The sequence below is a fragment of the Dermacentor albipictus genome, chromosome 3 (assembly GCF_038994185.2).
Source record: "Dermacentor albipictus isolate Rhodes 1998 colony chromosome 3, USDA_Dalb.pri_finalv2, whole genome shotgun sequence".
Lineage (NCBI taxonomy): Eukaryota > Metazoa > Arthropoda > Arachnida > Ixodida > Ixodidae > Dermacentor > Dermacentor albipictus.
The window spans coordinates 4,167,936-4,192,517 of record NC_091823.1 but is presented as its reverse complement, the minus strand read 5'-3'; the positions used below and the strand labels follow the sequence as shown (position 1 = coordinate 4,192,517).

Here is a 24,582-nt window from a genome sequence, read left to right as displayed (position 1 = left end):
AAGTCGGAAATCATCAGAATCGGAAGAAATCCTACCAAAGCCTCGCTGGAAGTAGTTCTAGAGGGGCAATTGATCCCAGAGCAGAACATGGTACGAATCCTAGGCATGTGGCTGCAGAGCAGCCGAAAATGCAGCCATACCATCAGCCTGCTGAGAAGAGCCGCGGAGCAGGTTGGCAGAATGATCAGTAGAGTCTCTCAGAGAAGGTACGGGATGAAAGAAGAAGATACCCTCAAACTCGTCAACAGCCTAATCGTTAGCAGAGTTATGTACTCCTTGCCCTACCACGCAACAACAAAGGCGGAGCGAGAGCAAGCCGACTGTATTCTCAGGAAGGCATACAAGATTGCTCTACACCTGCCCAGAAACGCATCAAACGAGAAGCTACTCCAACTCGGAATCAGCAATACCTTCGATGAGCTTGCCGAGGCTCAATTGGGGGCACAACTCATCAGACTCAGAGGCTCCTCTACGGGAAGGGCGCTCCTGAGAAGGTTGGGTCGGAACACGTGCGGACTGGTAGACAGATACGCGGACGTACCGGACGACCTTAGAAAGACCTTTAATGTAGGACCCCTGCCTAAAAACATGGATCCTAACCTACACGAGGACAGACGAACAGCAAGGGCCGAGCAGCTAGAAAGGAGGCTAGGCCGGTCAGAGAACACAGTCTATACGGACGCCTCCATGTACGTACATGCAGGGAAGCGCTTAGCCGCTACGGTGGTAGCTAATAGCACAGGAGACATGGCCACATGCGCCTCAGTGGAGGTCGTGGGCATAACGGAGGCCGAGGAAATTGCCGTCGCGCTGGCGGTAGCAGAAGGCTATAGGAAAGGCCGATCCCTAAACATCTTAACAGACTCGAAAGACACGTGTAAAAACTATACGAAGGGCAGAATTAGCGGCATGGCCCTCAGAATAATCAGTGGGGCAGCAGCCTCTGCTGAGCAGACACCCATACAACACATAATCTGGGTCCCAGGCCACGCAGGCGTAGCGGGGAACGAAAGAGCAGACAGCCTAGCTCGAGGGCTTACATACCGAGCAGGCATGTCAGATGTTCTGGAGCTTCAGCTACTAGCATGCGAGGGGGGATACACAGAGACATTACAACTATACAGGGGGACTAGATTCAAGTACCCACCACCACACAAAGCCCTCACGAGGGAGGAAGCAGTCGGCTGGCGTAGGCTACAAACAAACTCCTTCCCCAACTTGTACATCTATAACAAGATGTCACCAACACAATACAGAGCAAACTGCCCCTGGTGCGGCGACACACCCACACTATACCACATCACATGGGAGTGCGAACGAAATAAAGCATTCCACCAACACGAATTCCCGAGTGCGGAGCAATGGGAGAGCCGGCTCACCAGCAGCGAGCTCGCGGCCCAAAGGGCCTTAGTGCGGCACGCTGCTGATGCAGCGCGACTCAGTGGAGCCCTGGACTAGGGGCCCAACCTTGCTGAAGAGAAGCCTCAAGTCGCCGGCGCCAAGAAAGACGACGGAGGCTTCGAATCCGCGAATCTCTTAAACGATCTCATTAAAAGTTTTCTACTACTACTTCTCGTGTGTGCCACATCTCGGCTTTGCTCTTCTTACTCGGGCCTTGTGGAGTTCAAACCATCTTCGTGAAATGCTCGTTAGAGCTAGCATTGCTTGATTTGTTCGTCGAGCCACTCAGACGGCCGATGAGAGAAGGATTCGCCGCTGGTTCCGCAGGCGAGCTGCACCTGCAGTGCCAACTGTCAGCTGCGGCGCCTAGGCAGATTCGTGTAACCATGCAGACATGAATTGCACTTCTTGTTTGTCTGTGCTCTTGCGATACTAATCGACCCGTCTGCACTGATGCAACACACTGCAGGATTCGTCGTCTCTTTCCGGATTCACGCAACGTCGTCTGCATAGCGCAGTTCCATTACAGGCTATCAGCGATGCGAAGGCAGCGCGTCACCAACGCAAACGGACGTTATAAATACCGGTTGCTTCGACCTAAGTGGAAGCAGGCGAGACGGAATGAGTGATGCTGCCAAAAGGAGCGTCGAGAAGGGGCTTGTGTTCTTCGACTCGCGTAATTATACCAGCGTGCACGTCTTTCAGCGCCACGTATCGAACTCGCGGATCGCGCTGCATTCCACTGGTTCGTCCCCTCGAAGCGTGCTCTGCGCTCGCGCGAGGTCGCTGCAGCACCACGTGCTCGCTCTCTATTTCAGGCAGTCGCCGCGCCCAACAACAACACTGCCCGTCTCCACGACCCGAGGGCGAAGCGGGCTGTGTGCAGCCATCCCCGCGCGCGCAATCAAAGGCTGCTAGATGATCCTCCATACTTTTTTCCGCTTTCTCCGGCCGTGTGTGTTGAAAGCGGTACGCGCTTACGGTACATTCGACTGGTCAGTTCGCACCGATCTCTAGACTGAACCCAGAGAGCCCCACTCGAACGTTCAGCTGCTCCGAGCTGCGTGATCGGAACATTATCTCGCTCCCAGCTCGAAGGTGAGAGCGCCTCCGAGCGGGAACGCCATGAATGAATCAGAGAGCTCGTGTGTTCCGGCCGAGTGCTCGATATTGACCGACCGAGTGTAATCTGCACCGCGAGAGCGCCGCTCGAAAGTGACTAGCCGAATGCGCCATTAAATTAGGTATACAAACCCTCGGAGTTTGGAAAGTAAATGGGGTCCCGTGGTCAATGCACGAAAGTAAGTGTTCTGAGGAGTAAAGTTATGCCCACTCTCTCATTTGACGCGGCCAAAAGTGATTCGTCTTCTATGTCGCCGGTTCAGTAGCGCATAATTTGTCCGCGAGAGCTTTGTGGTGGGTCTTCGGTACATCCATGTTGTTAGCCTTCTCGAATAGTGCATTTTGTTTCACACCCTGCTTGAAGCGAAAGAAGGTATTGCTGTCGCACTGCTGCACTTACACGCGAAATGATAATTTTTTAGCTTCTCGCTGTCATCAGATCGTTGAGGACCCTTTCACAGCGCAGCGCGGAGGTGAGATATCACCGGCGGAGATTAACGAGCTCCCCTATCTCGTCGTGATAGAAACGGCGTGCAGGACGCGCCAGTCGGTCAATAGAGATAACACGCTTTGTGAGAAAAAAAAAAAAGACGCATATTTTTCTGTAAGACGAAGCATCGAATGCGATAGCAAATTAGCGGACAGTCATACGAACTAAGGATAGTACTTTTATCGACCATATCAAGTTGTAAACATTTGCTTGCCAAATAAATTAATGAACATGATGTCAGCGCGCTATTGGATCTTGCCGTTGAGTGCGGGAGTTGGCCGACGTTGAGAGGGATTTCGGGATGAAACTGAAGGTCTATTTATATTATTTACAGTAATAATACAAAGTCATTAAGAATTATAAAGTCATTGATGGCCGGTAGCAAATCGGACGCTGCGGCCCGTCGCAAGAAGCGAAAGAAATGGATGAATGAGCGAGTGCTTCTCTCTGCTCTCTGTCCCTCGCTTTTAACCCCTTCGGTGTCTCGGGGTCACATCATTTTCGGCCAATCATCGACCCCGCTCAGGTACAGTCATTTTCCTCTAATGGCAGGCGCCCGTGCATGTGCCGTCACATTCGGCCAATGGGGATGCTCCAAGGTTTCCACTGTCGGACGGGTGACTTGTCACCGGTGTTGTCTTGGGGTTGCCTCTAGATCTGAAAGCGCTCAGCTTGAGGAGACGGGTTGTTTTCGAACGAGCTTTCAGAGCTGCAAAACAGCTTTGCTCGGGACCAAGATTACCTGGAACCGTGCAAGGCTCCCGTTGCGCTATCGGTAAGAGTCAAGCAGGGGTGCAGACAATAGCTCGACGCGCGGCGTCTCGGATGGGGGTCGCCAACTTGTCTGACAGGTCCGGGAACGTGTTAGATGCGCTTCTGCGCACCTTAATTTGAATGCGACGGCGATTGGATGTGGTCGGGGAACTCGAGTGATGACAGCAAAAGGGTCCGTATCTAACAGCGCACAGCAAACATGGAACACATCACACTCGATGACTACGGACATTCGCTGTCAAAGCGCTGGCGCGAGGAAACGCGGCAGCAGCAGGGAGCGAAGTGACAATCGTACTTTCTAGAGTGTATTAGAAGACCATTGTCTAGTACACTCTAGTGGTGCCTATCGCGTTAACGCAAAGCGAGCGCCGTCGACACACAGCACGCATAAAGCTACGAGCTGCCGACGTACCTAGACTCTGCCCCCAATGCAGATCGCTCTCAATGCCGCTCGACCGCGCGCAGCATCGATATGCGCAGTTGCAGCAGGAGAGAACGCCCCCCCCCCCTCCCTTGCCCCCGGTGCCTCGTAACGTTGGGTGCCTCGCGTGCGGCAAAATACGGCGCGCTTCCTCTTCGCATTCGGCTCTTTCGCCCGGCGGGCGAGATTGAGCCGCAATCGTCGTCTCCCCTCGCACATACAGCGTAGGGGGCGCGGTGCCATCGCCCTTGGAATTTATGCGGAGCCTCGCGGCGACGGCGACAGCAGAAATGCGCTTGGAGTGTCCATATAATTGCTGTCGCAATAAAACGAGGACAACGCGCACAAGACACTATATTCGATAATATTAAGAACGAGCAATTGTATCTCCGCGTGATTATAGCATTGACAATGATGGAAGCAAATCGCATTCGGAGAACCTAGCGCAGCTTCGGGCTAAGGGAATCGCGGCACAATTTGTTGAAGAGAGCGCAGTGTGCCAAGACCGTTCGCTGGGTTTCTATTTCATGAAAACTTCTCTCGAATCCGAACAGCATCGCGCACGCTTCATCCAAGGCATCTCCGAACGCGTAATGTGACGCCACAATTGCGTCCTTAAGCGCTTGCGAGAGCAGACCGGGGAATCGTAACGTTTAATGAGCCGCGCCTTCATTAATGCGCCTTCGGCCGCGGCGCCGCCTGTCTGGATGCGAGACGGGAGAGGACCGTTCCTCGTTGATGACACGAGCGTCCGACGCTCGTCGCAATTAGCGGCTGCCATTGAAGCTGCCGTGGTCGCGCGCCGAGGCCTCCGCGACGGGCAGGCGGCGGTGCCCCGTCAGCCGTGACGAGCCCGCGTCGCACAGGCCTTGGAGCCTCGTCAAAGCTTCGGCTCGTCTAGCGGCGGTGCGTCAGTGAACGCTTCTTGATTTGGGGCAGTGCTACTGACAGCGAGGGGTGGCGAGCACGCGAGACTACAGCGAACAACGACGACCGAGGATTTGGGGCCTATACCACAATGCTTTACTTTAGAACCTCGTACGAGTCCACATGGGACATGCGCGATTTGACGCAGCTGCTTTACGTGGCCAGAATTACACGCTCGTGGCTCAACGTTCATACGTGAGTAAAGTGGGAGTGTTGCTAGTACTTTACGTGCACTACCACACATCCCTTCAAGATTGACCTTTAGCTCCCTATTTTGCCTAAAATAACACATTTAAATACTTTTTTTTCCACGCACCATTGCTGATTGGAACTGCTTATGTCAATCGCTTCATTAGAACACTTTGTGGCTATTGTATTCGGACTTTTAAACTTTTTTTTGTTGTTGGCATGCATCGCGCATTGTTCTTTTTCATTTGTTTCGTCCTCCCTGCATGCACCTGGATCCCGCAGTGTACGTGTTAAATAAATAAATGATAAGATGCGGTCGCAGTCTGTTACGCTTTCTTTTCGGAGCAGGCAGGCTTAGGTTGAGAGTGAAACGAGGAGCGGCAGCGGCGGGCCAAATTGTGGTGCGCTGCCTCCCGAGGGAGATAATCGACACGCCCCCCCTCGCCGCATTGCGTCGCCCCCGGGACGTCCGGCATCCTTCCTCTCGGCGGGATCAAAGAACCGCGCGCGCACAAAACTTCCGCCCTGTCTGGATTGGGGCGCATTTGTATCCCAGACCCACGGCTTCAGTGATGGCGGGACTAGGAATTCTCGTTCGCCACTTTTGCGGTGGTGCTTGCATAGACGCTGAACTAAGCGGCACGTCCTCTGTTATAAGCCTTAGATGAGCGCCTAATCCATAAAAAGGGAAACACTAAATAATTAGAGAATTACCGGCCGATTAGCCTGCTTTTGGGTATTGTGTAAAATATGTTCAGTGAGGCAATTTGAAATGGAATCCGGGCAACACTACAATCAAACTCTCTTTATATAGCTTTTATAGATAAACAAAAGACGTTTGATTCGGCAGATATAGCAGCAGTCACGGAAGCATTGCCTAGTAGAGGAGCACAGGAAGCATACTGAATATTTTCGCAAAGCATTATGAAGCTTCTACAAGTACCGTAATTCCTCGCAAAAAAAAAACAGAAAGAAAGACAATGAAAAAAAAAAGCGGATGACATTACCGATTAAAAGGCATCAGGCGGGAATGCATAATCTCTCAAATGATACTCACTGCACGCTTGAAATAAGCATTCAAGCTGTTAGACGGAGTGGGATTACACGCATGTATCAACGGGGAACATCTCATCAAGCAACGGTTTGCGGATGCCCTTTTCAACAACGCGGCAGACAGCAAATGATTGAGGTCCTCAGCTGACAAAGTCCGAGAGTATTTATGCGGAATAGTATAGCGTAACGTTTAATAGTCTAGCAAGTGAAATAAAATTCTTGATTGGTAGTCATCCTCTGTAATTTGTACATGAGTGCGTCCGTCTAAGTCAATTAGTTACTACGACGCCAGGATGGTGAGAAATACATCTGCATGGGATGGAGCGTATACAACTGACATTACCAAGTCCTAAGCGGCAGTAGCTTACAGTTGTCCTTGAAAAGCAAAACATGCAATAATTCAGGGGTCTAATCGACAAATAGAACCGTTCTTAAGGGCTTTTTTGCCATTGGCCGGCTGCTTTCACTAACAATAGACCGTTTTAGTTTAGCGTCTCCAACAGCGCGTAATTGCATTACGTAAAGAAATAGCGTCGTCCTAACTGCGCATGCTCGGAACGTTATTGGGTTTCTGTGGTTTACGCGCGCTATGATAACGTACATTAGAGAGTTTTCGTTTAGGGCACGCAAGCGGTTTGCGCACGCAAGAACTAAGGGCGCCGGTACTGCGCACGCGCAGAGGCACTGCGCATGCGCAGTACCGGCGCCCCTTGTTCTTGCGTGCGCAAGCCGCTTGCGTGCCCTAAACTAAAACACTCTATTATTTGGCGAGTTTAACGTCCGTAATATTTACGGACGCTAACAGAGTTGTCGAACATGGCGGCACCCATGGCTCCCGCTTCAGCGGGAATTATCGTGATGGCAACTCTCTCACCCGCGTTGATCGCCAATAACTATTGTAATGAGATTTACATTTCTCTAAACTCAGCTGAAAGGTTAGTTATGAGCGCATTGCACGTCCATTTTCTGAGATCGTTCGGCGATTCTGGCGCCCGTACGCCTAACGAGACGCGTCCATGTAGCAGCAGCAGGATGGTTACTAATGGACCATCTTGACTTGGATAAGTTTGGCACGAGGCACCACACGGCGCCCTGTTTTATAGCGTTTTCTTTACGTTTGCGTTTGCGTAAGGAAAACTAAAAGACTTGGAAGGACACGCACCGTAACGTCCCGCAAAGGTGCTTACGTTTAGCGTACGTAAGGCGACAAACGCTATTCTAAAACTGTCGAATATGTCCAGCGTCAGGTTTGGTTGGCTCTATCTAATCCGGACAATTCTAGCGTAGGAGCTTTCCGTGAATACGGGGCCAGTTCTACGGGTGCTAGCAGATAGGGTAACTAGGTATTTATACCCTGTAAGCTAAGTCTGCGCCCTTTGGGGCTTATCTCGTCGCAGAACAATAGTCTTACACCCTTGTCACACGGGAAGATTTAATGTCATTCGAATCAAAATGGCATTCGCATATAATGCCACTAATCGGGATTTACACGGGAAAATTTTATGTCATTCGAATCGAATGACACTTGCCATCGAATGAGTTAGGGGAACTCATTCGCGTTCGATTTCGAACCGAATGTATACTCTAGACCCCAGATACACAACAGCGACACGCAGCGGGAAAAAATAATGCGTGCACCAGCAAAGTCAGAAGATATTTTTTTAGAGTTATGAGAAGGAATAATTATTTTTGCCGCGATGATATTTTCACCACGGGCTGTGCTCAAGCGCTGTTACTCTTTGCACCAGGAGTCTGTTGCGGCGCTCGGCCATATGGGATGTGTTGATCGGAGTGCTTTTAGTTGTGAATAATTGGCGTCAAAATGTTTTCATCCATTTTAAACGTAATCGCAAAAGTTCTTAAACACGTTTAATAGACACAAGATGTATTCGAATTTCACAAATTTTGTTCCAGATCGTCATTGTTATCATTTGTGAATGCCCCTATATTTTACTGTGTAGCACCGCAAGAAACCGAATGGCATTCGATGCATCGAATGCCATTCGATTCGAATGACATTAAATCTTCCCGTGTGACAGGGGTATTACTTGCCCGCATTTCCTTTCTTTAACGCTACACGCCTGGTCACGAATGACATGCACGCTATCTGCGTGACACAGCATTCTCAACTGGAAAGTAGCGAGCGCGTAGTTTTCAGGAAAGGAAACGCAAGTGAGGTAGTTGGCTATCATCGTAAGCAATCAATCAGGGTACGCGAGCCATCGCGCCACCAGATCTCAGAGGCCATGCTTGAAGTTATGTCAGAGTGAACCTGCCTGAGCACCCTTGCTGTCTGAGAAGCAGAAAATGTTATTATACCATGACTAGGTTGGGACTGTCACTGGCCGGATCTCCCATGTCGTATTCCCGTTGAAATGTAGAACCTACAAAGCGCGCACCTTGAGCAGACTTGCCGGTGTGCCACCTGCTCTTCTTCCTGGTAGGCCATAAGTCAGGCGCCTGATTGGCATTCGCCCGTCCTTCAGTTCGGGAGTGCATCTGATGAGCGTTGTCACTGCGCTCAAGGTCTTCCAAAGGAGAACGCCGTTTGTCAAGCACTGCGCATGCATATTAGCATGCTGCTTCTTTGAATATATGTAGCGTCACACAGCTCTTGGCGAAACCTAGGCAGACCACATTCCTCAAAACCATTACGTTCTTCACACCACGTGATGGTGCATCTGGGCGTACCATCCTCAGCGCCCCCACAGAGCCTCACGGCCTACAGCGGCCACGCAGCGACTAGGCTTCATCCTGAGGGAATCAGTGCGTCCCAACGAAAGCCGTTGTTGATTTAGCCTTTCGGATCTTAAAATTGACATTCAGAATCCTTCTGGCTGGCTCATCTACTGAGCTTGGCTCGCTCGTTCGAAAACATCCCGCTTTCGTCTAATTGTGTGGGAGGACTTCGCTTGCGCGCTTGGCCAATCGCTTCAATGAGGTGCACAACGTACTGTTGTTCTTGCGAATTGTGAACAGTGCCCGTAACAGGGGCAGCACGCGCGTCACCAAAGCCGGTTCCCGATTTGGCCTAAATTTCTTCCATTTAAACCACGGTCGCCCTTCTGTACCAATGGCCTCGATCGGTCTTGGCACACGTTGAAGATGAACCTCTTGCGAGAAAGATAAACTCACTGAATAATATCGTATAGTGTATGTACGTGCACCCTCAGCATGACCGTCACCAAGCGTAGGAAGGATGCCCAATGTACAAGGATTAGTCGAAAACCTTCTTCAAGCTTATTTTTCGTCGCACATGCATCGTACGGCAATGCTCATTCTTATGAATGCTTAAACTGTTAGCATGTGGCGACTTTGAGAACATTACAAAAACAATGATTCGCGATGTCAGAAGTATACGGATCGCTAGTGCTATCTACCAGACATGGCCTAGCTTTCGCGACACTACTCGAAAGTGCCGTAACTCAATTATGTGCGCGAAAGTGCGCAATATGATTTAATCGTGAACGTAAGGAACTAAACTGCTATAAGGATCGATGCATTTCGTAGCAATACAATTTAACAAGTAACAAAAACCGAAACGTGGTATAAGCAGCCGCGTTAAATCGGGAACAAATCGATGTACGACTTTGATGTATATTATGTGTATGAAGTGCGTTGATGCGACTGCTTTCGAAGCACTTTTACAACGGAATTAAATTGACTGTTACGGGTGTATGCGCTTCATGTAAACGGGTTCAATACACTTTCAGAGGCTGCCGTGCCGTACGTGAACAGTGTACGTTATTTCCGTGTACCTTATCACTAGGCGGGAGCTTTGAAGCGCACGAAGTGCCGGTGTCTCGCTGATTGCATTCCATCACCCTTTTTTTTATTTGGTGCCTTAAATTGCACCTAAAATTTCAAATGGCATATGAGCATATGAAATGAAATAACTTTATTTCCCATAAGCGTTTGCAAATTTATGGTGGGGTTTCAGGAAAATGGTGCTCACTGGGAACTTGAGTAGCCCAATGTCCCATATTGAACAGCAAACTACGGGCAAAGCACCCATTCAATAAGTAAAAAAAAAATGCGAGAGAAAGATAGAAAACATGGGCGGAGAGGCAGAGAATTCAACCAGAGTAATTGTCCGGTTGGCTACTGTGCACTGGAGGATAGAGTAAGGACGAAAAAGACGAGGAAAAGAGAAAATTAAAAGAAAGGAAACCTGTCCACGCACTAAAATTTGTTAATCAGTTCCGATGGCACTCGAGCGCTTTTAAAGTAGTTCGGGCCGAGATCGGCTGGGTCTGAGAATTCTGGTTTCCGTTATAGGGTTTCCTATCTTGTAGAGCGCGGTGCTGAGGACTTTATGCATTGAAACGACGACAATCGTACATAAAGTGCGGTGTCGTCTCTTGACATGCGGCAATTTGACATTCTGGCCATTCCGATGAGGTAGGAGGAGGAATATGCTATAAGCATTCACAGCCTGTGGAATTCATGGTACTTATGCACAGCGCAGTTGGCCTCTTCCAATCGAAGCATAAGGACGTGATGAATGTGACCGGCTGCCTCGCTTTAAGACATGCGCGCTTCCGAGAATTGATGATCGCGCCTGAAGATTAGCTGCTGACCTTCGGGCTGCCCGTGCCGCACCATATGGACGTACACGCAATTAACAACTTTCGCACATCCATATGTAAGTATAGAGTGTGTTACTTATACATATGTAAAACCTGTGGCCGATGCCACCCGCGCGTGGATTTTGCCAGGGAAGGCTTAGCTGGGCAACGCCCAAGGTGGCTCTGCACGCGCCTGCTTCCCCGGGAAACATCTTGCGCTCGGCGCTCACATAGGCACCGGGTACAGCGTCGCCAGGAACTACGGAGACGCCTTGGCTTTCCCACTGCGTTGGCACTTTGCATGTGCACGCTGCAGACAGGCTCCAACAGCGTGACCTCGATTGTAGTTTGTACTATATGCGCACGAGTAAGAGCGAGAGCTATGTGTTCTTTCGCGAGGCTGTGACCTCCTATTTAAGGTTAAAGAAGGCGATGCGTCGCACTGCTTCGGAATTAAGTTACTGTGAACCGCATAAGCACGGCGAATGCTTCACCGCGCGCTGAGTTGCTGCTGCAGCCTCGGGGCACACTATGCTAGACACCTACGTACAGACACAAGGTAGTGGCAGTGCACTGCCAAAAAGGGCATGGTGAGCCTTTTTTCTCTAAAAAGAAGTCGATGGCTAATGATGTTACTTGACTGCATAGAATAGTACAGGTTAAAGTGGGCATAGACAACCAGAAATCACCAAAATGAAAGTGGGTGAAACGGAGACAGTACATTAGATGCAAAGAATGTAGACCGTGAAGGTTTACAATAATGGAAATAATATTTACAAGAATGGAATCGATACCGCTGCTCTTGACGGTGCGGATAATCATATGTATTCTCGTATTTGGACATGTGTCCGTGCGAAATTGCCATATACATTTTAGTCTGCTTGAGAGCGCAATGTAAATGTTTTTATGTATATTAACCAACAATTCAGTGTAGCCTTGCCCCCACTTTGTCAAATTCATGGTCGTCGTAAGAAGCTGATGGTTCGTCACCACCCGTATCTCTCTTCTGCGTTCTTTGCACCAGATGGCGCCTCCGCGTCTGCCGGGGTGCGTAATTCTAGCTGGCCTTAATATCTGGTTCTCTTCGTCATCGATACTGCTCTGTTAAAGACGCCCAGCTGAGCTAAGGCAGTTCCCGTATCTTGACAATACAGCCTACTGCATAGAGTCCAGACGACAGTGGTTATGGAGTCTGTATACATTAAGCACTTGAATGTAAACTGCGCACTAAAATCCTGACAACACGAAGCATGTGCATTTCACTTCTCCTCATAAGTTATATGTACAGCGCACGGACCCCTTATAGCAACCGCGCGTCATATTTAACGGCTTTCTTGAGTATGTGCCGCTGGGCATGTATTGGTACCTGGCCAATCCTCTAGAATGGATACGTTCCGCTAAGGTATGGAATGCTCAAATGTACTTAGATATACGCGTCGTACATTTTAATCGCTGCGCCAACGTTTCATTCTTTGCATCCGCCCGACTTGGTGTACATAACGGCGTAGCTTGCAAATGCTGTAGCGCATAAACATGAACATTGCATGAACTTGCAGGTTTTCACAGGGTGACAACAAACACAGTTTGCGCATCGAATTTAGTCTTATAGCCTTTATAATTAATGCCTTCACTAAAGCTTCGGTTTGCATAGGTTCAATTTTGTGCGTTGGAGCTGCACAACATTTCTAAACATTACTCCCTTTCTTGCCTGCACACACAGCTGCGAGGCGGCTCACCGAAACGAAGCCACAGGGGCAGACGCGCCCTGACGTCTGTTCAGTGCGCCCTGCTTTGCCTTTGTGCCTTGGTGGCGCTGCAGGTCAGCCTGCAAATAGAGCAATGGTACGACGGCACATCTACAAGTCAAACGCGTGCGCCAAACGGTGACTGCTGCTGCAGCTTGGCGACGCTCGTATTCCGCGTTGACAGTGAAGAGCGCGCTTCTAATGCAAGCCGTGAAAACTTAAAGGTGTTGCGAGCTCTAAATATAGGCGCCCGCGAACCGAGCGCGACGTGCCATCGTTGAACCCTCCATGGCTAAACTTCTTTCCCCCATCATCGTGTTTCTGCAATGAGAGAGAGAGAGGCGACTTGTCATACTCTGTAATCTTCCAAGGTGCGGGAAGATATGGGAACAACATCTGCGGTGAAAGGGGCTAAAATAGTCATTTTCTTGGGTAAAGAAAAAGAAGTTGCGGAAGCTTTCAAAAAACTCTGACATCCTTATGAACGTACTAAGGCTGTGCACAAGGTAGACGTCGACGAGGAAAATTAAAGTGCGCATAGTGAATTTCGCGGAGACTAGAAAGAGGGGAAAATGGAGGATAAAATATGAAGAATATGAAACAGTACAATAGCGAGAGCAGAACACATGCTCTAGTCTTTATAGTCATTCAGCCAGGCAGCTCGAAGGAAGCGTGCGGTCTGAGCTCACCTCACCCATTGGAGGCTTCACTCTTGCATTTTCAGTACAAGAAACGACGGTACCTTGCGGAGCTTTGCTCTACTCAAACGATACCACTGCTGCACTCAGCGAATAGAGTGCACACCTCGCACTTTGAGCATGCGTGATTGAGCTCGTCAGCAGGGTGTGGTGCCGTAGAGGCTGTGGCAGAGCAGGTGGTTGGGCCTCGATGCGTGTGGTGGACATTCCTGCGCATGTAGACGTCCCTTCACAGCAGCCGTGTTCTGTCAGCGACAAATTCAGTAGCTTCTCTGTATGTCCAATTTTCCTGACAATTTCTTTGAAGGTTGCGGACTTGTTCCTGATTTGAGGACAGTCTTTGGAAGTGGCGTCTTGATATAGCCCCGGCAGTTCGGGCACTCGAAGACGGTTGCACGACACGCGTCTTCCTGTGTGCAGCAGCGGGCACGCACCACTGGTCCCGCCGACGCGACCTCCACGTGGGCACTGAATGGGTGAGCGGTGCCCCGAAAATGGCCGACATGACATGTGCGGGGATGGTGTCCCCGTTAAATGCAACCTTCACGCAGCGCGTTTCCAAGGCTGCCATTGTGCAATATGTGACACTTTCGGTAACAGGCTTTATAATTGTTCGGAGGTCCGCGCTCTGGATATCCATGTCAGTATGATCGATGATGCCGGCTGTGGTCACATAGTCTTCTGAAACCGTACTTTGATGTTGCCCGGCTGCAAAACATTGAGCAGTGCGCCCATCGCGCTCCTGTTGATAAGATCAATGCAAGAATGTTTCTCGTGCTGTTTATTCTCGCGTTTTTATTCTTATTTCGAGCAATGTTATCCGAGAACAACGATAGAACTTGCGCTTTCAGGACGCGCATATTGGTCGTCTTGTCACCTGGCAAAAAGTATACGGCCAGCGCTGAGGTACAGGCTTCTGCTCACACGACGCCGAGGATGCCTTGTGGCGCAACGCGGTCAATCTCCGCTTAATCACCACCCGGGGAAATAAAACCCAACGTAACGTTCCTGTGCAAATAAGGGGGTGGGGGTGCGTTTACTAGTACAAATGCCAATGACGTCCATGTTCGCCATAAAGACTCGTAAACTTGCAAAAGAGAAATGAAATAAGGTGTATCTAACAGGAGTGCCTGTGAGATACACCTCTCATTTACTTTATTAACAACGAACCACATGAAATGGATTCGCGCAGAAAAAAAGCACAGGAGTAACACTGCCAAGAACAAGTAAACAAGCGAAAGTGTCAAATAAAGATTTCTAGTAGCGATGTTGAATTACCTCTGGAAGAATTATGGAGAAATATATATTTGCGGAACAATCACAGTTCTTTTGGATCCCTCGTTTACGGCTCTACCAAGTTAAGTGCGAAACCTGACTCGTATTGTTATTTGGGAAGTTGCGTAACGATGCGTGGCCGCCAGTCCCGCACAACCGCGTAGAGCGCAGGACGCCGCGGTTCTCGACTTACTGCACCCACCGCGGAAGGTTAAAAAAACACCCACATAAGCACAGGAGAGAAGGGGCTACGTCAAGCGGCTAGACTGATAAGTGTAGATACGTCATTTCAAACACACGGAATCATTCTCAACTCGCGGCGGCGTTTTCTCAACTTCCTTTTTAAATAAAAAGATGTTGATCCAAGAATATTTTCACACAACGCTTAAATTTGTTAATTTTCACTTTTCCTTCCCGTTTGGCTGTTGCCTCGGCTCTTTTCCTTAGTAGATCGCCTTATTTCTCAACTTCTTGCGACTCTTGTTTCTAGTTGCCAATTTTGCACGAAATGTTCTGAGCAATTAGGGAAAAAACAGACGAAGTAACGAGTGACATTCCTATTGCTTATTGATTTAAGGGTTATTGCAGCGTTTGATGATGAATGCTGTTTCGCATGACTTTCTTTTCCACCTTGTCTAACCTATATCACGGGTTTATACTTCCGAGTATCTCCCAGCGTCTGGGCGAGCCGTCACTCGAGGAAATAATGAAGCAAAAGGAAAAGTTAAACAGAACTGGTGTTTTCTCCGGCCGCAACTCGTTCCACAAGCATACAGACCAGCTCACTACGAATCGAATCCCTTTCCTAGTCCCTGGGTCAGTCTAAACAAAGAAGGTTGAACTAACGAAGCAACAGCGATGCGCGTGACCGTCGCAATAGATCGTGACAATTGAATGCATCTCGATTTAAACGCGCCGACTACGAATCGATGAGAAAATTGGCCTTCACACCTCACGAGATGCCGATAACGACCACCATCCAAAAGGAGTGAAAAGGCAGCAAAATGTTGACCGCCGAATGGCTGTCAAGTCTCAAGATTGATTTGGCGGCGCTTTAAGAATGTGTGTCCGGAGTGGTGGCGTGGATGGGGCGGCGTGTGGGGGTTATGCCCCTTATTTTCGTGGGGAGGGGGGGCGCGGGTCCCTTCTTGGGTACGTTCCTGCTACCCATTCTACTTCAGCAAGAAAATATTGTTTGAAATAATCCTCCCTTTTTTTTTTCAGGAACTACGAAGAATGAAACGCCATCAGATTTATTTATTTAGTTATTTATTATTACTCTAGCTGCCAGAAGCAATAAAGAGGGAAGTGGGTTACAGCGCATGAGAAAAAGAAACAGGTCTGAGCAGTTAGAACGTTTGAGTAGAAATGCTTGTGATTATACGGTTATAGCTAGAGGTTACAACGTCATGATATTTAAAAAAAAACGTCATGATAGATTGGTAGGAAAATAAGATAGTAGAGTGGTAAACACAAAATGCACTTAGGTTACAACCATACAATAAACAAAAACGGCTTCGATTACACAATGTTAGCTAGAGCTGCTCGAAATCTTTGGTCATCGTAAATCGATACGACTTCACCAGACAGATGGTTCCATTCCGTAGATGACCGAAGGAAAACTGACTGCAAAAAAGTGTTAGTGTGTCATGATTGGCGATGAACCTTATAACGGTGGTCAATTCGAGACGATACGCTGAAAAATGACATCATTTCTAAGTGTTGAACGACGGTGTAATTTGTGAAAAAGAACAAAACGAGCGATTTTACGACGAGGAGTGGGGTAAGTGCGAGGTTGCTTTTCATGGTTGCTTTTGCGAGGTTGCTTTTTGCACACTTGCAGTTCTGTTGTAATTACGTAACACGAAACTAACTGAATTATTTTGCATGGGTTCTGATGAAATAATTAGTTTGTCAATGGCAGGATCCCAAACAGCGCATGCATATTCTAGTTTCGGACGTATAAGGGTAGTATAAAGAAGCATATTTAGGGATGAAGGCGCGGTTGAAAAGTTAAGCCCTAGATAGCCGCGCATGCGGTTAGCATTGCGGATTACGTACTAAGTATTAACATTCCAAGATGCGTTAGCAGAGATGTGAACACCTAGGTATGTATAAGAGTGAACTAATTCCAAGGAAACATAATTTAGATCACATGTATGCATGCATGCTGTTAGTTATTTGCGATGCAGGCATCGCTTTATATTTGCCAACATTTAGTTCCATTAGCCAATGCTTGTACCAGTTAGCTACACTGATTAGATCAGAGTGAATATGGTTAGGATCCTCTGCATTAGTTACTTCACGAAATAAAAGAATCATTAGCAAATAAGTGAATGTTAGATGATAGTGAGGAAGGGAGGTCGTTAATATAAATGAGAAACAAAAGAGGCCCGAGCACTGAACCTTGTAGTACAGTGGAAGTAACGCTTCGAAGGGGTGAGTTATGGCCGTTTGCGGTTAGAAATCGAGCGCGATTTGATAGGAAGCATGCAATCCACTTCAACATGTTAGTGTCAATGTTCAGCTGACTCAGTTTATAAAGTAAATGTTTATGACAGCCCTTACTAAATGCTTTAGCGAAGTCCTAAAACAATGCAGTCTGCACAGGATGAACGAACGAGAATTAGATGCAACTTGTTGTTATGCTGACTACAGGGAATCACTAGAAACTCACATTCCCAATAAGTTGTTCACGGTCTAGTTGCTTTTCCGTGCTGTTTTATCGCTATTTTAAGTGACAGTTTCTGGGAACATTATACATATTAGAATTGTTTTTTATTGTGTATTTATTAGTGTACCTTGCCCCTCCTTCTTGGATCATGGGTCTGCAGTATAATGTAAATAAATAAATAAATAAATAAATAAATAAATAAATAAATAAATAAATAAATAAATAAATAAATAACATGAATGTGAACAATTGTTAAGATAACTGAGGCTGAAAATTCATACGTGTGAAAAATTAAGTCGGCAAAGCTGAATGAGCGATAATATTCGCCAACTCGGGTGACCGAGTCCACCGAAAATCAAAGGCCGCGACAGCCGAGTAGAAAAACAGCTCGGAAGCGGCGCCCCCCGCGGCCTGTGCCATAGCGTGTTAAGATACGGCAATGGCATTGCAGGACGTGTAAATGTGGGGAGCTCACAATCAGTCGCGATAGCGGCTACGCAAGCTCTTTCTCCCACGGCGCATGATCCAGTGCGCGTCGGCCCACATCCACCGTCGCGGAATGGAGTGATGACGTCACCACCGGAAAGTTAGGCCCGTAGTGGCACGTGCCACGCGCTCCGTGGCTTGTTCTCGTTGCCACCGTGGCCGGTTCCTCAAAGAACGCGCCGACTGTGCACGAATCGTCCTTTCCCCCGCAACGGCGCCGGAAGTCAACCTATCTTTCACCGGAAACTTCGTTCCTGCCCCTTGCCCTTTCGTTTCTTCATTCACCGCCGCCGTGCCACCAAGGCCCCCTAAAAGCGTGCATCACTGCTGGAAGCCGCACATGGATAAGGCCGGCCTCAACGGAACGAGTCGCACGCGAGCGCGGGTCGTGATTGGCATTCGCTGCTGCGTCGTAGGCTGCTAGCGTAACTGATTCGAGCGCGAGAGCCGGCCAATCAGAAAGCGGTGCCTCGCGGTTCGATTGCCTTTGCTGGCGACGGCCTCGTGCTGCACGGCTTTGCCAGCACGGAGCACATCGGGCGGCGCGGGGTTCCTGTTTGTTGACGGTGCCGCTCTTTGCGGAGGGCGTGGGCCAGATGGCGGGAACGATGCCCTCGCCGGGGCCGACGGCCGCCGCCTGGCACTGTGCGCGATTGTGCGTTCATCCTGCGCTACGACGACGCACTGAAATTGCCGCGTGCGAATCGGTCTCGGAGATGCGGGGCATTCCCGGTCCGTAGCGAAGCGCCATACGCGTGCTACGATAGCGCTGCTGGGGCTCGTGAATAGACACTTCTAGTTGGACGTCGTACATATGTAACAAGCCTGAATGCGCTGCGGGATAGAAATGCGCTGAAAGGAACGCATCTATTTCACGGATGCATTCGTGCACCCCTGACAAGATGTTGCGTGCGTATTGCGCGACCAATCGCTGCCTGACGCTCTCATGAGGACTCGGAACAAACGAGAGTGCGTGGTGGCAGCAATGGCTTGTGGCCGTTACTATGGCCTCTGCGATCGTCTAACACGCGGATCATAGACGCCATGCCATTAATGAAACTTGGTGCACTTTTGACGCTTGGTGGCGCTGAAAAGCATTCATAACATAAAAAAAAATATGGGGTTTTACGTGCCAAAACCACTTTCTGATGAGGCACGCCGTAGTGGAGGACTCCGGAAATTTCGACCACCTGGATTCATAACATGGGAAAGCGGGAAAACGGCAGGCTGCAAAGCGGCATAGCGGCAAAGTTAGGGAAACGATGGAGCTTGTTTTATTGTAATGTGAAAATATCTGCCCAGCGGTCGATTTAGGCACCTCTGGGCTCCTTGAAGCCCTTGGGTCCAGCGAAAGCAGGGGAAAAGTAAACATGTCCGCAGTATACTTAGTAAGAGGCGATTGGAAGATTGGTGGAAGAAAAGCAGAGAAACGACATACAACGGAGACGTACGAACACAAAGTTCACAAAACGGGTTCAAAAAGTTTCGTTATGGGAATTCATCGTGTCTTTTCCTTTTTCTTCTTTCTTTTTTAACAAAGGATATTAGGCCATATAATAACAACAGCTTGGTGGAGCACCCCACCACCCCGTTCCGAAGCGGACGCTCATAGCATCCAACCATCCAACATCGTGTATATGACATGTGCAGTTGAGCAAAACGCTTCACGTCACGTTAAACTAAATTTGTTGTGGAGCGTTTCCTTATTTTTTATTACATACACATGTATGCCCAACTAAAGGGGTCTCTCACCTCTACCATATATGCGCGAATCTGTGGGGTGCATGTTCTGTTTGTTCCGAGACCATTCTGAATAGATGGCGTGCAATAAAGTCACCCTATTGCTGCCATGTTGCATGGCGAAAAGCTGCGTCCTTTGGAGTTTCGTGCGGTGGTTCTGGCACAGAGGCCAGCAGCGTTCCGACCGCCTCTCTATGGCACCAGAACAGGTAATATATACTATAACTTTGCATGTTCTAGTTCACTGTACCCGTGGCAGTGAACATGATGCATTCACGTCATCTTATTGCCGCCATGTTGGAGAACCAACGGGGTGAGAAGCTTCGTCTCTTGGGTCACGCGCAATGTATCTTACCGTAATTATCACTACAGCTATGCCTACAGTATAGCACTGCGTGTGATCTGCCAGGCTAGCATCTTTTCAATACAGAGCACATCTGTTGATGCGTGCATAAGCGCAAACGCCGGCAAAAGAGCGCGGACGGCGCTGGCAGTGTTGGGAGCGTACATTGTCTCGCTGTCTCTGTTCCAATGGCAGGTTTGCTTTTCATCGCGCTTCCGTCTAAAGAATGGGCGCTTCTGGTGACGCTCGTGTTCAGTGACACTTCTCTCAAAAAACGTCGGTGTACTGACACAAACTGTTTGCCGCTTCCACATGACTTAATCGCGTCTGCCAACAGCTAGTTTTATTGCGTCACCAAGCAGTTACCGGAAAGGAAAAAGAGCGTTGCTTGTTTTTTCTGACTGTTATTTTCACAACCGGAAGCATATACGCATGCACATACCCTTAAATTCCTGGGATGTATTGTTAATATTATTATTATTATCGTCACATTGTTGTGGGCAGTAAAGATCTTCTGAGGAAATGTAACTGAGACCAGTAGTTTGCACATTCCAGATTTAAATTCTTCAGAATAACGCTCTTTCAGAAAAAGAGCGTTAGGAGCCCCGTGTCGAAAACTATCCGGTGCTGGTGCCAAAGCCGGCAGCGTTGTCCGTATAAGAAAAAAATATCTGGAACAGCGCATTCCCATCCACACAGGCCCTGGGCGTTGCGCATAGGCGTTGCTGAACTACTCGAGTTTCTAAAAGTAAAATGCGCAAGAAAATTCGTAGAGTACGACTTACACACAACCTTCATGCATAATAGCGTCGGATTGTAATTTAAATATAGGAGAAAACATAATTCTGTAACGCGGCACCTACAAAACAAGCCCCCTTTCAAGCTGCCGTTTCAGGTGTTAGTAGAAGCGGCGTGCCCCCTCCTTCCAACACCATCCAGATGGCACTCATCTCAGCGCATCCGCGGCAGCAGCGGCGCCCACCGTGGGTTAAAAAAAAAGAACAAGAAAGCTCGCCGTCGTGCATAGCGTTCGCCGCCAGTGTTTCCAAGAAAACATTACGGTTAGATAAGCTACAGTTGCGGGGAAGCGTGAGAAGCAGTCGGGGTATTGAATTGTTATCGCGTTCCACTCTTAGAGGCGAAGCTTAAGAATTTTTTTTCGTTGATGACATTATTGCGGGGACGAAGAATAACATGTGCAATATTATGCAGGGTTTATCGAATAAGTGATTTATTTAAAGAGTAAAATTCACGCATTTTATTCATATTGTTAGCGTAATATTCCTCTAGAGTAGCGTCGATGAAGAAAACGCTTTCGATCTGGCATGCGCATTCAACCATTTGGTTAAGTGCTTTCCTTCCTTGTAAATGTAAGTACGTTTCCGTGTTTCGTCCGCCTCCCCGTTACAATATCTTCGACGTAGGTTTCAAACAACCGGGCCCATATTTTGTTACATTCCAGTTCATACTCAATTCTTGTCATGCGTGGCCGATCCCAGGAAAAACAGTGATGCGGCGATTTCCGATTCTAGAAGTCGTGTAACGATTCGAGCAGTTGTTTTTCACCGACATAGCTGGTTTAGCGCCACTTTGTCGACCCACAGCGCTAGTTGGTGTAAGGCTGCCGTGCTTGGGGCAAGATGCATGCAGGGTTACGAAGAGCGTTTAACAAATGCGTACTGTACACTATGCCGTACCGACATTTGGCTGCGGTCGCTCTCATGTGGTACAGGGCAGAGTTGCATATAGGAGACTCATTTAACCTAAACGACCGTTGTCCGGTCGAACGCCGTCTAACCGTGCGACGCGCGATCGCGATTGGAAGTGCAAAATCAGCAGACAGTCAAGTTCTATTCAGACATAAGCTGGGCGTTTGCATTCCGCTCGGACCGGCATGTGCTAGCAATGTTGTTCAGACAACCGCCTTGCTCATAGCGGTCGCGCCGGCAGGAGTTCCTCGCTCAAAGTCGAGAGCGGAGCGGGAGAGTGTGCGTGGTCGTTTCGTGTTGGAGCCGAGCTGATAGCGCGTTAGTCGCCTCCCAGCGAGATGTGCTTAACAAAATACGAGGTCCATGCACGCAGTTCCTTGCAGTACGCGTGAAATCGGATCGTATAAGCGGCGCTCAACTGCCTAATGAAGGAGTGTGCGCTTAAGGCTCACTCACACTATAGGCCGACCCGACACCGATTGCGGTCTGCCGACTGTCGGCGACAGCGCTTTTTTCCTTCGTGTCGGCGCCTCTGTCACACTGCACCGACGCCGACAATCTGCCGACAAGGCGCCGACACGAAGGTAACAAACGCTGTCGCCGACAGTCGGCAGACCGAAATCGGTGTCGGGTCGGCCTAGTGTGAGTGAGCCTTATTGGTCGAGGCCGTAGTACACAGCAAGTCGATTACCTTGTATAAATATGAATCGTCATGCCTTTACCTTTTGCGAGTGCCTACACGTTTCCGTGATTCCTGCCTTCCCTGGAGCCCGTGCAGCTTCGGGTATTCCATTCCGCCAATCTGCGGCCATACAGATGTTGTTTCCATTTATTTTTCTCTTCTTCTGAAAGGTGCTTGTACACGCCAGATGCCCTGGCGCGAGCCACTCCGGAGGCATAGTGGCGCAATGCCGACGCCCCCACACGGCGCTGACAATAGCTGCCCGCGCGGCGGCCCTCTCGAACCCAAATCTGATGCGATGTCAAGGTCGAAGGCAGATGGCGCAACTGTATCGCGGGGGAAGATCTCAAGCGCTCGATAGGCGGTTTCGTGCGTTGTGTATGCGCCATGTAAAGGCACCGACAATGGGCTGAGACTCAGCACGTTGGATCCCGGTGAGAGGCTGACCGCCGCTCTACGACGATCGACGTCGGCGCGGTTTCCGCCAGGCTAAGGGGTGTGGCAGGTTCCTGTTTTGCGTCTTTTCGTGAAATACAAGCTCGCGCGAACCTACACCTTATTTCGCAACCAACATTATGTTTGCGCTTTTAAGCGGGCGCCTGTAGCGGTGCCAATTATTGCACGTCGGCTGGCCAGTGTGCTGTAACTTCTGTCAAGGTTTCGCGTGTAGGGTATAGGAAACAACGTCGAGCGCTCGTATTAAATCGAAGCTTTCTACGTCTCACAGATTCGTCCGCTAGCCCTGAAAATGCACTGCAGGAAAGCCAACTTACACATCTGCGTAGAACACTACAGTTTACATTCGCAGTACCGCGCCAGCATCGACTGGCCGGCCGGTCGATTGATAACCGCTCGAAGCGACGAGCTCACTAGCAGTAGCGCATGCGCGCAAAGTTCACTAAAAGCGCAGGTTGCGTCTGCTAGGCATGCTCTGTCGCGATTAACTGAGCTTCCCTGCCTATCGGAGACAGCAACTGTGCTTGAACGCGGGCTTGTCTTGGGTTCTGGAATAACAAAATCAAAGCCGCTTTCTTAAATAATAATGGTTGAACGCCACGCTACCCACACGAACTGTATATATCTGCATTGCATTAGGCACGTCACACAATGCATTCCCGGCAGTCGGGCCGCAGGTGGAGCGCACGGCAGAAGAGGCTGGCGTACGCGAACGCAAGCGTAGCCTCGTCAGTGAACGTGTGTGCGTGCAATCAAGGGCTACGTGATCCCAAATAAAGGCTGCGCAATTTAACCAAGCGTGTCTTCATTCAACTTCAACGCTAAAAAAATGTGATCCTAAACAAGCAATCAAATCACATATATTATAGCAACAGGTCGCTTAGCATTTCCTGGGTTCGTTGCGTGCTCGTTGGCTTTGAACTTTGAATGTGTTTGCATCGAGTGAAAGCTTCGCGTTCAACCATGTTTCTTTAATTCTGTAAAAAAAGGGGCTTATAAATTATTTTGCCTGCTTTCCAAGCTGTAGGCGAATCACCTTGAACGTCGCTATCTTTGACGTTTGGTTTTGCGCGTGCCTTGAGAACCCTGGCTTCATGTTGGTTTCTGTTTGCGCTTGCCTTTAGGTGTGTAGTAGACTGACGATTTGTATCGCAGTGGCCTTCACGTTTCTCGAGAGCACGGACCACTTCATGGTGCAAAGTTTTTCATTCATCACCAAGAAAGATGCTGGTACACACAAAGCACATATTGGTTCACGCGGACTAATACGGTGCTCCCGACCCACTACACTCGTTAACCGTTCTATCGTCTCGTATACACGGGAGCTTGACGCGCGCACAAACGCTCCTCCAGCTGGCCTTGAACTTGCTTCGCGGGGGACAGTGCGCTGCTGTCGTTCTTGCAGACATATTGATGAAAGAAACTAACTGGCAAAATCCGGCTGTAGAGTTGTCCGGCAGGAAAGGCGGCACACCCAGCTGACCACTTCGAACGCCTCAGCATGGCTGCAAGCCTTTCTAAAGTGTTCAATTCACTCGTCATTCGTTTGTACATTTTTTCGTTGTATCTTATCTTGTGAAGGCACTTTTTTTTCGTCTTTTACGCATGCATGACAGCCACACCAAGAACTGTAATCTCAAAAGTTATCCGAAAGACGAGCACTTCAGCGTGAGCGAACTGGTTCTTCGAATCTTCAGTTCTGCTCTGTTTATCTTGGTCTGATTGCATTCAGCCTCATTACCTGTCAGGTATATTTATTCAGATAAGATTGCTTCTACACTGATGATAGCGGGGCCTAAATGCAAATCCCAGAGGGAGCTCATAAAATG

General features: G+C 48.9%; 2 protein-coding genes across 3 annotated transcripts in view; one reads left to right on the top strand and one right to left on the bottom strand.

Annotated features, from left to right (window-relative positions):
- Positions 1 to 22,529, bottom strand: part of LOC139057174 (sushi, von Willebrand factor type A, EGF and pentraxin domain-containing protein 1-like) — a 239,123-nt gene extending 216,594 nt beyond the window's left edge. For both annotated transcript variants that reach the window (XM_070534969.1, XM_070534970.1), the window contains exon 1: positions 22,338 to 22,529. In XM_070534969.1, the coding sequence (XP_070391070.1) occupies positions 22,338 to 22,514 (177 nt within the window). In that variant the 5' untranslated portion in view covers positions 22,515 to 22,529. The remainder of the gene's footprint in view (positions 1 to 22,337) is intronic.
- LOC139057178 (uncharacterized) overlaps positions 1 to 24,582 on the top strand; it is a 64,056-nt gene that overhangs the window by 8,260 nt on the left and 31,214 nt on the right. The window lies entirely within an intron of this gene.